General features: G+C 34.0%; 1 protein-coding gene across 8 annotated transcripts in view; it reads left to right on the forward strand.

The window, feature by feature from the left end:
- KCNT2 (potassium sodium-activated channel subfamily T member 2) overlaps positions 1–12,512 on the forward strand; it is a 436,518-nt gene that overhangs the window by 270,841 nt on the left and 153,165 nt on the right. For all 8 annotated transcript variants that reach the window (XM_074389701.1, XM_074389699.1, XM_074389705.1 and 5 more), the window contains exon 13: positions 2,900–3,008. In XM_074389701.1, the coding sequence (XP_074245802.1) occupies positions 2,900–3,008 (109 nt within the window). The remainder of the gene's footprint in view (positions 1–2,899; positions 3,009–12,512) is intronic.

Below are 12,512 nucleotides of genomic sequence, written 5' to 3' on the forward strand. Positions count from 1 at the left end.
GTTTTAGCAGAAGCTAAGTTGGTTCAACTCAAAGTAAAGCGAACTTCATCACCGCTGAGGTTGGCAGTGCTTCACAAATGTCAGCTCACATTGTTTTTATGCTTCCCCATGCGTTCATGGTTCAGAAGTCAGCCAGGGATGTTTACCCTTATTCACGGTCTTTGTGGTTTCTCTTTACCGCCTCTCCCTTTTCCGGTCTCCAGTGGCCCTGGCTGCTCCAGGCTCCATTCCCTAGTTCTGGCCGGGCTGCTGTGAGGTCTTAGCCAGCTGGTGCTGCTGTGTAACCACAGCTGCCCTCAGGTCACAGCAGCAAAAACGGGGAAATTATAGCATGCAGGATACTTCCTCCCCTCTGCAATCTGCCTGCTTTAGTTTATTTTCTAGGGCCTTTGTATGATGTTTCATAGATTTTTAACAGTTGTCATATACAAGTACAATTTATTAGGAGCTTATTCTTTCATGTTGATAGACCTCTGCCCTTCTGTATTTCTTCTATTTTTATCAATGTTACATTTTTACTGGTGTCAGCAGACAAGTCTTACTTTAAACTCTTCCTAAGAAATTAATCCTTGTTCTTTATCTTTTATCCTTATTGATATTACTTCTACTATCACTAAGATAATATTAGAAGAAAAACAGCTTTTTTCAACAACCGACTGCCGATCACTATTAAAAGTTATATGCGTGTTGTCTGTTTCACCAATCCTGTAAGATACAGAATATCTACATTTTACTGACGAGGAACTTTAACTTGTCCAAGTCTAATTAGATATTGAGGGACAAAGCAGGAGTAAAAACCCTAGAATAGCCCCTGATCTTCAACACGACGTTAAGCATAATGAAATAAAATAAAATAAAAATTATAATTTGGTATGCTTTCACATATATAATGGTTTACTTTCTTTTTTTTCTTTTCATTTAAAATTGTTTACTTCTAGTGAAAGAGAAATAAACATAATTGTCCTCTAAGTTATCTATAATTCTCAAACCTCCGATTTAAAAGCATCTCACGTGGATTAACAAGTATTCACTTGAGAAATCTTAGAATTATTAGGCTCATGATATTTGAATGTTTGCCTGTAAGATGCGTATGGTCCATGTAAACCATGCTGGGCTATCATTCACCAACTTTCACGTAACTTAAAGTTACTATCTTCAGGTGGGTTGCTGTAACAAAATAGCATAGACTGGGTAGATTATAGACAACAGAAATGTATTGCTCATAATTTTGGAAGCTGGAAAGTCCAGGATCAAGGAGCCAGCAGATTTAGCGTCTGGTAAAGACTAGGTTCCTGGTTCCTAGATGGTTGTCTTCTTGCAACATCCGTACGTGGCTGAACAGGTGAGGGAGACCTCTCTTGGGTGTCTTTGATACGGGTGTTAATTTCTTTCATGATGACTAGCCTTATCCTGAGGCCTACCAGAGGCCTCATCTCCTGGTACCTTCACAATGCGGGCAGGATTTAAACATATAAATTTGGGGTAGACAGAATCATTCAGTCCATAGCAGTTTCCAACCATGAATAACAACTTCTTCTATCTGCATTTGGATAAACAGTCCCTCATGTCTATCTGTATTTTGGATCTTCCTTTCCTTTCACTGAGAGTGCTGTCAGATATAACTTGCTATGATGGTGAACATTTCATATTATCTCCATTGTCTAATATGACAGCCACTAGCCATTTGCTGCTTTGAGCACTTGAAATGTGGCTAATGTGATGGAGAAATTAAATTCTTAACTTTGTTTAAGTTTAGTTACTTCAAATTTTAATAGCCTGATGTACCTGGTGGCTGTTATATGGACAGTGCTATCCTAGAGCAACTTTGTGCTTCCTTTTAAAAATGTATTAGCTAACTCTGTGGCACATTTCTCTAATAATCTTCCTTGATTTTTTCAATTCATATAATTTATGGGGTGACTACTATGGAAAGGAGCTCATGTTAAGCATGGTTTTGATTTTCTTTCTTAGGCTAAGTATCTTTTTAAAAACATTTTTGATATACTTTATTATATTCAAGAGTTTTTTATGTCTTCAAACATACCTCACAGGTCAACACGACACGCATACACACACACACACACACCCCACCCATCACCCATACACGGGTCAAATTATTTTACCTTTACTATTATATAAAAAGTAATTTTCTAAGCTTGTTGATATTATATGTACATTTTTTATTTCTCCTTGGAAATCCCTATTACAAACTATTAATTGTGCTACATGACTGCAGGAATTTTCTAGGAAAATTATTTTTAAGTCTGTCTAGCTATTTTTCTCTTAACCTTTGCTAATATTCTAAGTGCTGGTAATTAGCTATGGTTGGATTAGCTGTTACTACCTTCTATTATAGAAATAGGAAGTGCCCCACATATACACCATGGAATACTATGCAGCCATAAAATGGGTGAGTTCATGTCCTTTGCAAGGACATGGATGCAGCTGGAAACCAACATTCTCAGCAAACTAACACAAGAACAGAAAACCAAACACCACATGGTCTCACTCATAAGTGAGTGTTGAACAGTGAGAACACATGGACACAGGGAGGGGAACATCACACACTGGGGACTGTCAAGGGGTGGGAGACTAGGGAAGGGATAGCCTTAGGAGAAATACAATCCGTAATGAAGATGATGGGGTGATGGGTGCAGCCAACCACCATTGCACCTACATACCTCTGTAACAAACCTGCGTGTTCTGCGCATGTAACCCAGAATTTAAAGTACAATTAAAAAAAAAAAAAATAACGTGTGCCCTTAATAAGTCCTCACAGTAATTTTTATGTTTAAGTGTTCACTATGGATGTGACCAAGCAGACTGATTGCTTGTTTTTACTTTATGTGTTATAAAAATGATAACTTACGACAAGATATTTTTATTTTGATCATTTCAGGATCACCAAACAATTTTGAGAGCATGGGCTGTGAAAGATTTTGCTCCAAATTGCCCTTTGTATGTCCAGATATTAAAGCCTGAAAATAAATTTCACATCAAATTTGCTGGTAAGTTTTTATCTTGAATGAGATCCATTGAATTTCCTCAAACTCCTATAGTGGTTTAAGAGTTATGTATCTGAAGTAAGTGGCAACTTAAAATATTCAAGATTCTAAAGAACTGAAAATGATCGTTAAAAATCATTTACTTGATTTGAGAGGATTTATCTACTTTAATATGTGACAAGATAATATTTTTAATTGGGTCTTAATTTTTTATGTAACTTGGTGATTTTAGTAGCTTAACTTACTGGATACCTTAATAAGCCTAAATATATTAGTAGTAGGATATTTATGCATAATATCGACACAAATTTCAAGTGTGATATCTACTCATTTATACATAGGTTTACACATAAATAGGTAATACTTGGCTATAGATTATTGTTTAATACACACATAGGCTTACCATGCAATAGACTAACACATTGAAATTTACTCAGATATATTTAAATACGGTTAATTTTGGGAGTAGATTTTGAAAAGAATTCAAGAAAAAGATGCATGTGAAATTTTTGAAGTTACTGCTTTTGAAATGATTGATCTCATGATATTTTACTTTGAATTATTAGAAAATTGAACAGCAAAATCATACTTGATTTTTTTTTCTTAAATTCTTCTGTAAAAGAAAAAGCTAATTTTGATTTAAGCAGTAGTTTATATGCATGTTTTCCTCCAGTCATAATGACCCCATGTTTTACTTTGTATTCTAACTAAAGCACTTTTGGTCTAAAGCATCAGAAGTCATTAAAATGTAATTCATTTTAGCAATGTGTTAGCAAAATGTATTTTCTTCTGAAAATGTGTTAACATATCTTTAAATTCTTACCTATTAGTATATGATTTTAAAATGAAAAATTGTAAATATTAGGAAATTTTGATATAATGATAAGAAAATTATGAAATGGTTGCTATTCAGTTTGCTCTAGCCTTCCCCAAATTGGTGTCATCATTTTTTTTTCCTAACTGTATATAGTAAACAATTTAAAGTAACGGCTTCCAACTGTGGTTACATATTAGTATGTTTTTGGAAGAATTTCTGTAGTACTGATCATAGTGATTCTGATTTATATAGCATGATATGTGCTGGGGCCTCTTTAAGGCTGTTTCTTAAACTGAAAATTAAAAGTAACAGTACCTCATTTGTAGAAGGCTTTGTGAAATTAAATGGAAAAATACGTGTAAAGTACTCAATCTACAACCTGTTACATATATCATTAGTATTCATCAAATTTATTAAAAAGACCTTTGTAACAAGGCTGCCTAATCTTGTTGTTATTTAAGAAAAGGAATATTTTTGAAAAGTTTTCAATATACGTGGTGATGACTTGTTATGACAACATTTTTGAATGGCAGTAATGACATTAGCACAAAGTGAATTATCAAAAAGATGGCTTTAAATTTGAGCGCCACTCTTAAGACAGGTAGGCAGATTAATATTTTGAGCCTTATTTCCTGCCTATTAAAAGCCCATACACATCATGTCTCTGTTTTATTAGGGTTAATAGTAAGGATTTAATAAATAATGTCTGAAACATCTTAAGTGTTCTATAAACGGGTATTGTATCAGGACCTTAAAACAGTACATATTTTCAAAAGACAATTCGTGATCTTGAGTGTATCTTAACTAAAGTCCAGAGCAAACTTCCATGCTTTCTCCCTTCTTTAGCGTGCCATTGGTGTGTTTCCATAGAGAGATCAAAGTTGCTGAAAAAGTCTACTGCTAAAAAAAAACCAGACTATTTGCATTAATCTATTTTCTTCTCTTTGTCATTATTTTAATAATACCATCAAAATGAATGGATTATTTACAAATTCTATTCCAACAATTTATCTCAATATTTCTTACTTTGACATCTGATGAAATATTTTTTATTAGTGCCTGCATTCTTTTATGACTGAGATTACAACATTTCAGGGGATCTCTTTTTATATTCTGTAAAGACGAAGGCATCCGAGTTTCATTAAAATGCCACAAAAAGGGTTTGGAGTGATGTATGAGGCTCTCAAACCAACATCATATATTTTATATCTCAGTATGAGGTTAAAAAATTATGGACTTTACCTTTCAAAAGGCAGGGCATCAAGCTGTCACTTAGTTTGTGTAAAAGATTGTTAAAATAATGGCCGTGAAGAAACCATGATCTGTGTGTCTATCTGTGCTCAGTTGCCATGTGATTTAGCTGCTTCTTACCATGAAGGGGAGAAATCTATTTTTCCATCTTTGAATGTGGGATTTGCCTTGTGATTTACTTTGACTAATATAACATAACAAAAGTTACGCTGTGTAACATCAGAAGCTAAGAATTCAAAGGCCATACTGGTTCTGCTTTTGCTGTTTTGGAACATTTCCCAGAGACTACATGTAAAGAAACCCATTTTAGCCTCTCTAAGGATGAAAAATCACATGGAAAGTGAGGCTTATCCATGCAGCACCTGACCTGTTCAGCTCCCAACTTATTTACCAGCCAACCAAAAGAATATTGCTGACTCACATAATTTTGAGAAATAAAATGGTGGTTAAGTCACTTAAGTTTGGAGGTTACTAGTCCTGTGGTAGTAGATAACTAATATTGTTGGTGATAAGATATTAATTACTTTAAATGTTAAGTCATATTTACTTGACGATATTTATTGCATTCTTGTCCTTTTACTCTCATAGATATTAAATAAGCAGATTCCCATATTCATAAGACATGAAATGAGACATTTGTATTTCCATTTATTTAAATAGCTCCTTCAATTTACCCTAAATTGTGGAAATATAACCACGATTATAATTTATGTTTAAAAGTTAAGCAAAGTTAACTTTCAGCAAATTGTCCTTTTTATAATAAATTTGTCAAAATAACATGATGGACATGGCACATTCTGGTATGAGACATTTCATGGTGATGGGTAGTTGCTGTCCTGTGTACTAACGGCATGACCTCAGGCTTCTTCAAGTCTGTAAGCTCGAGTTTTTCAAGTTGTAAAATGTGGATGATATGAGAAATAATCGTCTCATGTCATTGTAATACTTAAAAGGATACTCGGAAGACTTTAAAAAACTTCTAAGCCATCTGTAAGTGATACCTATTTAAGCAATTGATATAATTTATATATTGAGTACCTATTTGTAATCTTCATAACGAATTTATATTGTTTAGAGGAAAACTAACTGGGCTCCCCCATAATGCTTTACAAACAGTTTGTAAGAGAGATTTCAGAAGCATGTAATTCTGAGCTTACATACATTTTCTCAGAAGTTAGAAAATATAAGATATCTTCTCAACTCATTTTATGGGAATGACATAGCCTTGATACAAAACTCATTAAGGATAATTTTGGAGATGACATTTAGAGACTAACTTAATTGGTTAACAGAGTTGGAAAATTATGTAAAATATTTTAGCAAAACAAAAGGAGTAATATATTTATAAAAGAATATATAATCACCAAGTTGAAATTATTCCATAAATAGATCATGTTAAAAGAAATAACCATATTATAATTTTAATGAATATAGTAAAGTACTTGAGAAAGAATTCAACATTCATTAACAATTTAAAAAAAAAAAAACTATTGAAAAGCTAGGACCAAAGAACTTCTTAACCCAAGACAAGTTGTCTTCAAAATAACCAATAAAAAATTGTATTTAATGACCACATACTGAAAAGCTGTCATTTAAGTACAAGCATAGGTGACTACTAAAATCATTTTTATTCACGATTTTTCTGGCAATCGTAAGAATGTCAGTGAAGCTGGAAAAAAGTAAAAGATATAAGCATCAGAGAACAAGAAATAAAATTGCTGTTCTCCACATATCATCAGATTCTCTACAAGGAAAATTTAAAAGATATTTTTTTCTTCTATTCGCCTTTTCCTTAGAGGATCTCGTCCATTGATATAATTTGCAAAATTAAAACTCTTCTTCAGTATCCACTATGAGCTTCAGTTTTGAATCTTCAACTGCGTGGTCAGTATCTCTTATTAGATTTCTAGCAGCCCTCTTAAAATTAAGATGTTTAAAAAGTTATTGATTTTTCTCTGACCTAAAACCTGTTTCTCACCCATTATTCCCAATGCCATCTGTTTAGAACTCAATAAAAAACCTGTGAGTCATTCCTTCCTTCTCTGCATCCAATCCCACATCTTCTCCTACTGGTTATACGCCTAATCTACTGCCACATCGCAAACCTAGTCTAGGCCATTATCATCTGTCACCTGGGCTGTTTTGAAAAAGGCCCTTTTCATCTTTTCTGGGTATTCACACGTTGTATCTGTAAGCTCCCTGCTGCACTTCCTGCCCCTCAGCACATTTGAAACAGTGATTGCTGTTTGTGTATCGCAGGAGGCAGCTCCACTTTTATACCTCCATTGTCAGCCGAAACTCATTTTCTTTTGCCAGTATATATATGCAAGTATCTTTTTACAGTATCATTATTCTTTAAAGTTTATTTCTTGTGAATAGTTTTTGTCACCTTTTATGGTTCAGGAGTCAGATGGCAATGTAGCTTTGGTAATGTTAATTTATTTTTTTACCAGTGAGAGATTTTTTTTTTGGTACCAATATAATATTTTTGCTGGAAGTGGTAATTGGTACTGAAACATATGACAGAGGCAATGGCAGCATGCCATAGACATGACTAATACAAAAATGTGTTTTTGTAACATCTTGTATTCTCTGTCAAGCTCTGTGGAACAAGTGAGTCTAGTCAGGTCTTCTCTAGGGTTGAATATCTGATCTACAATCACCTGGGAAAACCTTATGGCTCCGTATTGTGGAGCCCTTTATAAATTCCCCTCCTTTGTTGCAAAACTACGACTAAAAGGCACAAGGTTATGGCATTCAGTTATCAGACATGTTTCTGTAGCTCAATAGTTAATCAGACTGAAATCAACTTCATATTTTCTTCTCTACTTTGCATTTCCCAAATCATTAAATACACACACACACACACACACACACACACACACACACACGCACGCACAGACACAGGCACACATCCCAAAAGAAAAAATAAAACAATATGTACTTTACTAGGAGGAGAACTTCTTCATTAGAAAACCTTGAATGAACTTTAAACATAAATGGTGCTCTTTGATTAATCAATTTCAGCTAAAGGAAATTTGACGTTTGTCTCCTAGTCAGATGAAGTTACTCAGAAAATCAGTGGGAAGTGAATTCATGTTTTAGGAGTAAATTAATAGCTAAATTTAGATAAACACAGTATCTCTATCCTCTCAATAAACTGTTATATCATTTGTGAATATTCAACTCTCTTAGCGTCCTTATTCAGTTTTCTTAAAACTGTTTAGTCCTATGAAAATTTTCCACTTCATTTGAACAGATATGAGAAGAAATAAAACTTGAATTGGCAAATTTTCACCCACAAGTAGGAGTAAAGAATGTAAAAACAAATGAGTGAATGAAAATGTCTATTTTCCATGCTTGTTTTTTAGTCCAGAGTCTACCCTTGAGATGGTTTCCATGCTTTGGTTATGGTATTTCATATGCAACAGAATTTGATTGTAGTTTGTTCTTGAAAAGTAGAATCATATCTCAACAGTAAAGTGTTGAGTGAATGAAATACTTTGTACTTCACAATTTCAAACCTGCCTAGAAAAATGCGTCATTATACTAGAACAGTAGGAGTTAGTTCTTCTAACAATTAAATAAAAAACATTTTTAATTACAATAGGAAGTTACAAGTCCAAGCAAAAGTATTTGTATTTTCACAGTATTATCGACAATATTGTTTAAACATACATCTTTCTTATAGTAGAGTGTGATTCTCATTATAAAAATAATAATGAAGTACACACACATGCATGCGTATATCTTGGAGAAATTATTTGACCAGAAAATGAAGGATTTGCTCAGCTTAGCTATCAGCTATTTTGTACTAAATCACTAGATATTCCAATGCATCACTTTTTCCTACCCAAGAAAAAAGAGTGGGAAAATATTTCCAAGCAATATAAATATTGGAAATCATCTTAGCTGTTTCTAAATAACATATGGATGTGCAGTCTTGACTTTCACCAAATGGTAAAGTGTGAGTTTTTCATGCTGAATGATTTCTTCATTTCCCATGTAACACCCACATAGACATCATTTTAAACTTCATTTTTACAACCTACTTAAGAACATAATGCTTAGAGTTGTTATATTTTCAAAATATAAAACACCAGACCTTTGAAAATTTCTCAGTTTTATGGATGGAAATCTTTTCTCTTTTATTTTTTTTTTAATAATTATGGAGAACATCAGAAACTACCTAACATAAGGCCATGTTCAAACCCAGCACTGTCTGGAGAATCTTTAATTTTTTAATGTCATTCCTCACTATTTTTTACCTTAAAAATATCAAACTTACACTGTTTAAAACAGTCATACAATTAAAAAAAAAAAAAAGTATTCTCTCCATCTACATTCAAAAACTGTTAACATTTTGCCACATTTGACTAATCCCTTTTATGCATACACAAATATACACACATTTTTATTTCAGCATAGCTCTTTTAAGAGTAAGGAAATTCTGCTGCATAGCAATGCCAAAATTTTTACCCTTAAAATGTTCAATAATAATTTTGAGGATCCAGTTTATATTCAAATGTTATCAGTTGTCCCTCAGATTTTCCTTAAATCTGTGTTTTAAAATTCAGTATGAAATCAAAATTTTATTTTTACTACATTAACATTTTTTTCTTTTTAAAAATGTAAATAGTTTTAGAGTTACAGAGAGGCAGTATGGCTAGTACAAAGAGTTCCATATGCCGTTTGCATACCACAGCTTCCCCTAATATTGATGTGGTCTATATAACCATCATCCATTTAATCAAAACAAGAAATTAACATTGGTGTTGATTATTTTTAAGTGAAAATTTAAAAATTTAAATGTTGCAAAAGGTTTCCAGGCCGTGTTTCCTGTTTATTCTCCTTGACATTTGATTAAATTGACACATTTAGGATATAAGGTATGTCAAGCCATTTTCTTGTGAGCCACTTATGACTTAATTAACTAAAAGAATGTTTTTGTTTCTCTTCATTAATGTTTTTTATAGTTGTATATTCCGAAACACCAAATTTCTTGGTCCTGAGTATCAGAGTAAAATAATACTTCTTTTTTTTTTTTAGAAAGCACCAGACATATTCTGTCATGTCCTAGACCAGGCGTCCCCAAACTTCTTACACGGGGCCAGTTCACTGTCCCTCAGACCGTTGGAGGGCTGTCACATACTGTGCTCCTCTCACTGACCACCAATGAAAGAGCTGCCCCTTCCTGAAGTGCGGCGGGGGCCGGTTAAATGGCCTCAGGGGGCCGCATGCGGTCCGCGTGCCATAGTTTGGGGACGCCTGCCCTAGACCTATGATACTTAGTCTGCTTAGTAGTTCCTTGATACAAATGTCTTAGGAAAAAGACCAGGTATGCTCTCTTTCACTCTTGACTACTTTTTCATTTTTTTTCTAGAGTTGTACTATGATCGATTTGTTGTTCTAGGCACCAGTGACATAATGATGAACAGGTTGTAATAGTTGTCAATTCCAGTGACAACTTTTCTCATTGCCTTTACCTCTTACCCTTTAAAAAAGCCAATGCCCTTTTATGTGCTTCCCAAGAATACCACTCCAATGAGCTTACCCTTACTACATGGGGCTTTAGTTGGAGTCTTACAGTCCCCTGTTCCTGTCCTTCTTACCCTCAATGTACATCCAACCAGTGATTCCAGCTATGCTCTAGTTATGCTCACTGGATATTGCTTGATGAATTTAGTCAGTCTCGTACACCTAGAATAGGTAGTAAAAGTTTTCATGATTTAGCTTCCCCATCCCAGAAGTAATTGTTTTTGCTTTGAAAAGAGTCTCTGAAAATACGTTTTTTTAAAAGCAAAAGAATGAATGAGATCTTAACAATAGAATGGCCAGCCAGTGGAGACGACAGTTTTATAATGAGATTTTAAAACTGTCATTGCCTCAAATCACCTTGCCTTGGAACTTCGTATTGTGCACACACACACACACACACACACACACAAATAAATGTGTATGCATCCATGTGTTTACATGTGATTGTGAATTTGTGAATTAAATTTTACTAAGATTTTGTTGGAGAAGTTGTGTGAGAACAATGAAAATATTAAGTAAAGGCATAAAATTTTTACTAGGTGACAAAATAACTAGGGAAATGTTGAGTGCAGTGAGGACAAAAAGAACCCCATAGGAGGGATGATTTAGGAAGCTATTATAGTTGTCCAGGTGAGAGATACTTAGGGAGCTATCATAATAGAAAATGGGGAGTGAGACAGATACGTGGAACATTTTTTATATTTTCTGTAGACTTAAAAATCAGTTGACTACAGGAACCAAAGGAGATTGAGAAAACCGTTTTATTTTATCTTTGCTGCTCTCACTTTTTCGTATATCTTCACATGTAATATGAATTCTTTTATAGTACTGAACTAATTGATTTATAGTCATTTAAATGTCTACTTAACACCAGAATGAGTTTAAGTGCTTTGTATGTCCAGTGATTGCACAGTGCTTGACACTTAACATCTAATTACTGTACTATACAGAATGAAAAGTTTAAAAGATCTACTTAAGAAAGTAATAATACAACTTTGTAAAATAAAGTATGACCACATCAGTGAAATAATTTACAGTTACCAAGTTTAGTGTTCCATCATGTTGTGGTAAATTTAAAAAAAGGGAAGAATTCTAGAGGAGAGAGTAACACAGAAAAAGAGCAGCAGAAATCTAAATACAGCTCCTTATAGTTTTTTTCTGTGTATTAGGTCACACGTTTACAAAATGAAACTCTAAAAGCCAGGCTACAAGCAGCCAAAGAATCATAAGCAGAAAAATTGCCAGTGCGCAGACAGGGTGGGGAGGTATTCACACTCTGAGCAGGCATAGTAGAAGGACCTTGGCAGTCAGCAGGGCATTCGAAATCTTAGGAGAGACATAGTTTGCTAGTAAGTTGGACCTAGCCCAGAGTGAAGGGTACTCTAAATAGATCAATAGTAGTTTTCAGTAATAAAAGCTTACCACTGACGTTTCAATTTACAGTGACACAAACTTAATATCTGTTTCCGTGGGTCAAGATTCCAGGAATGGCTTGTGTAACCCCCTGGTCAAGGTCTCACCAGTCTGCAATGAAGATATCCACTTAATCTATAATCTCATTTGAGGCTTGATTCTTAGAATTCTCCCAACTAACACTGCCTTTGCAAAGCTTAAAACCCCAGCAGGCCTTCAAGGTATCAAACTAATTCTACCAAAACGAAGCATCCCATTTTAAAATAAAGAAAACCAAACGTAAACATTGTATAAAGTAACATTCACATTGGCCAGTGTCAAATTTAAATGACTAGATATATCAGTAAATGGGGAATTTCGATTATGATTAAGGCAGAAATAAAACTTCTTCTTTACAAGCTCATATCCAGAAAATAAAGGAGAGGAGAAAAAAAAATTACACTGATTTTGTAGGCCCAGTATTATTTGATTAAGCCAAAGCCAAAGAC

The sequence above is a fragment of the Saimiri boliviensis genome, chromosome 19, assembly GCF_048565385.1.
Source record: "Saimiri boliviensis isolate mSaiBol1 chromosome 19, mSaiBol1.pri, whole genome shotgun sequence".
Lineage (NCBI taxonomy): Eukaryota > Metazoa > Chordata > Mammalia > Primates > Cebidae > Saimiri > Saimiri boliviensis.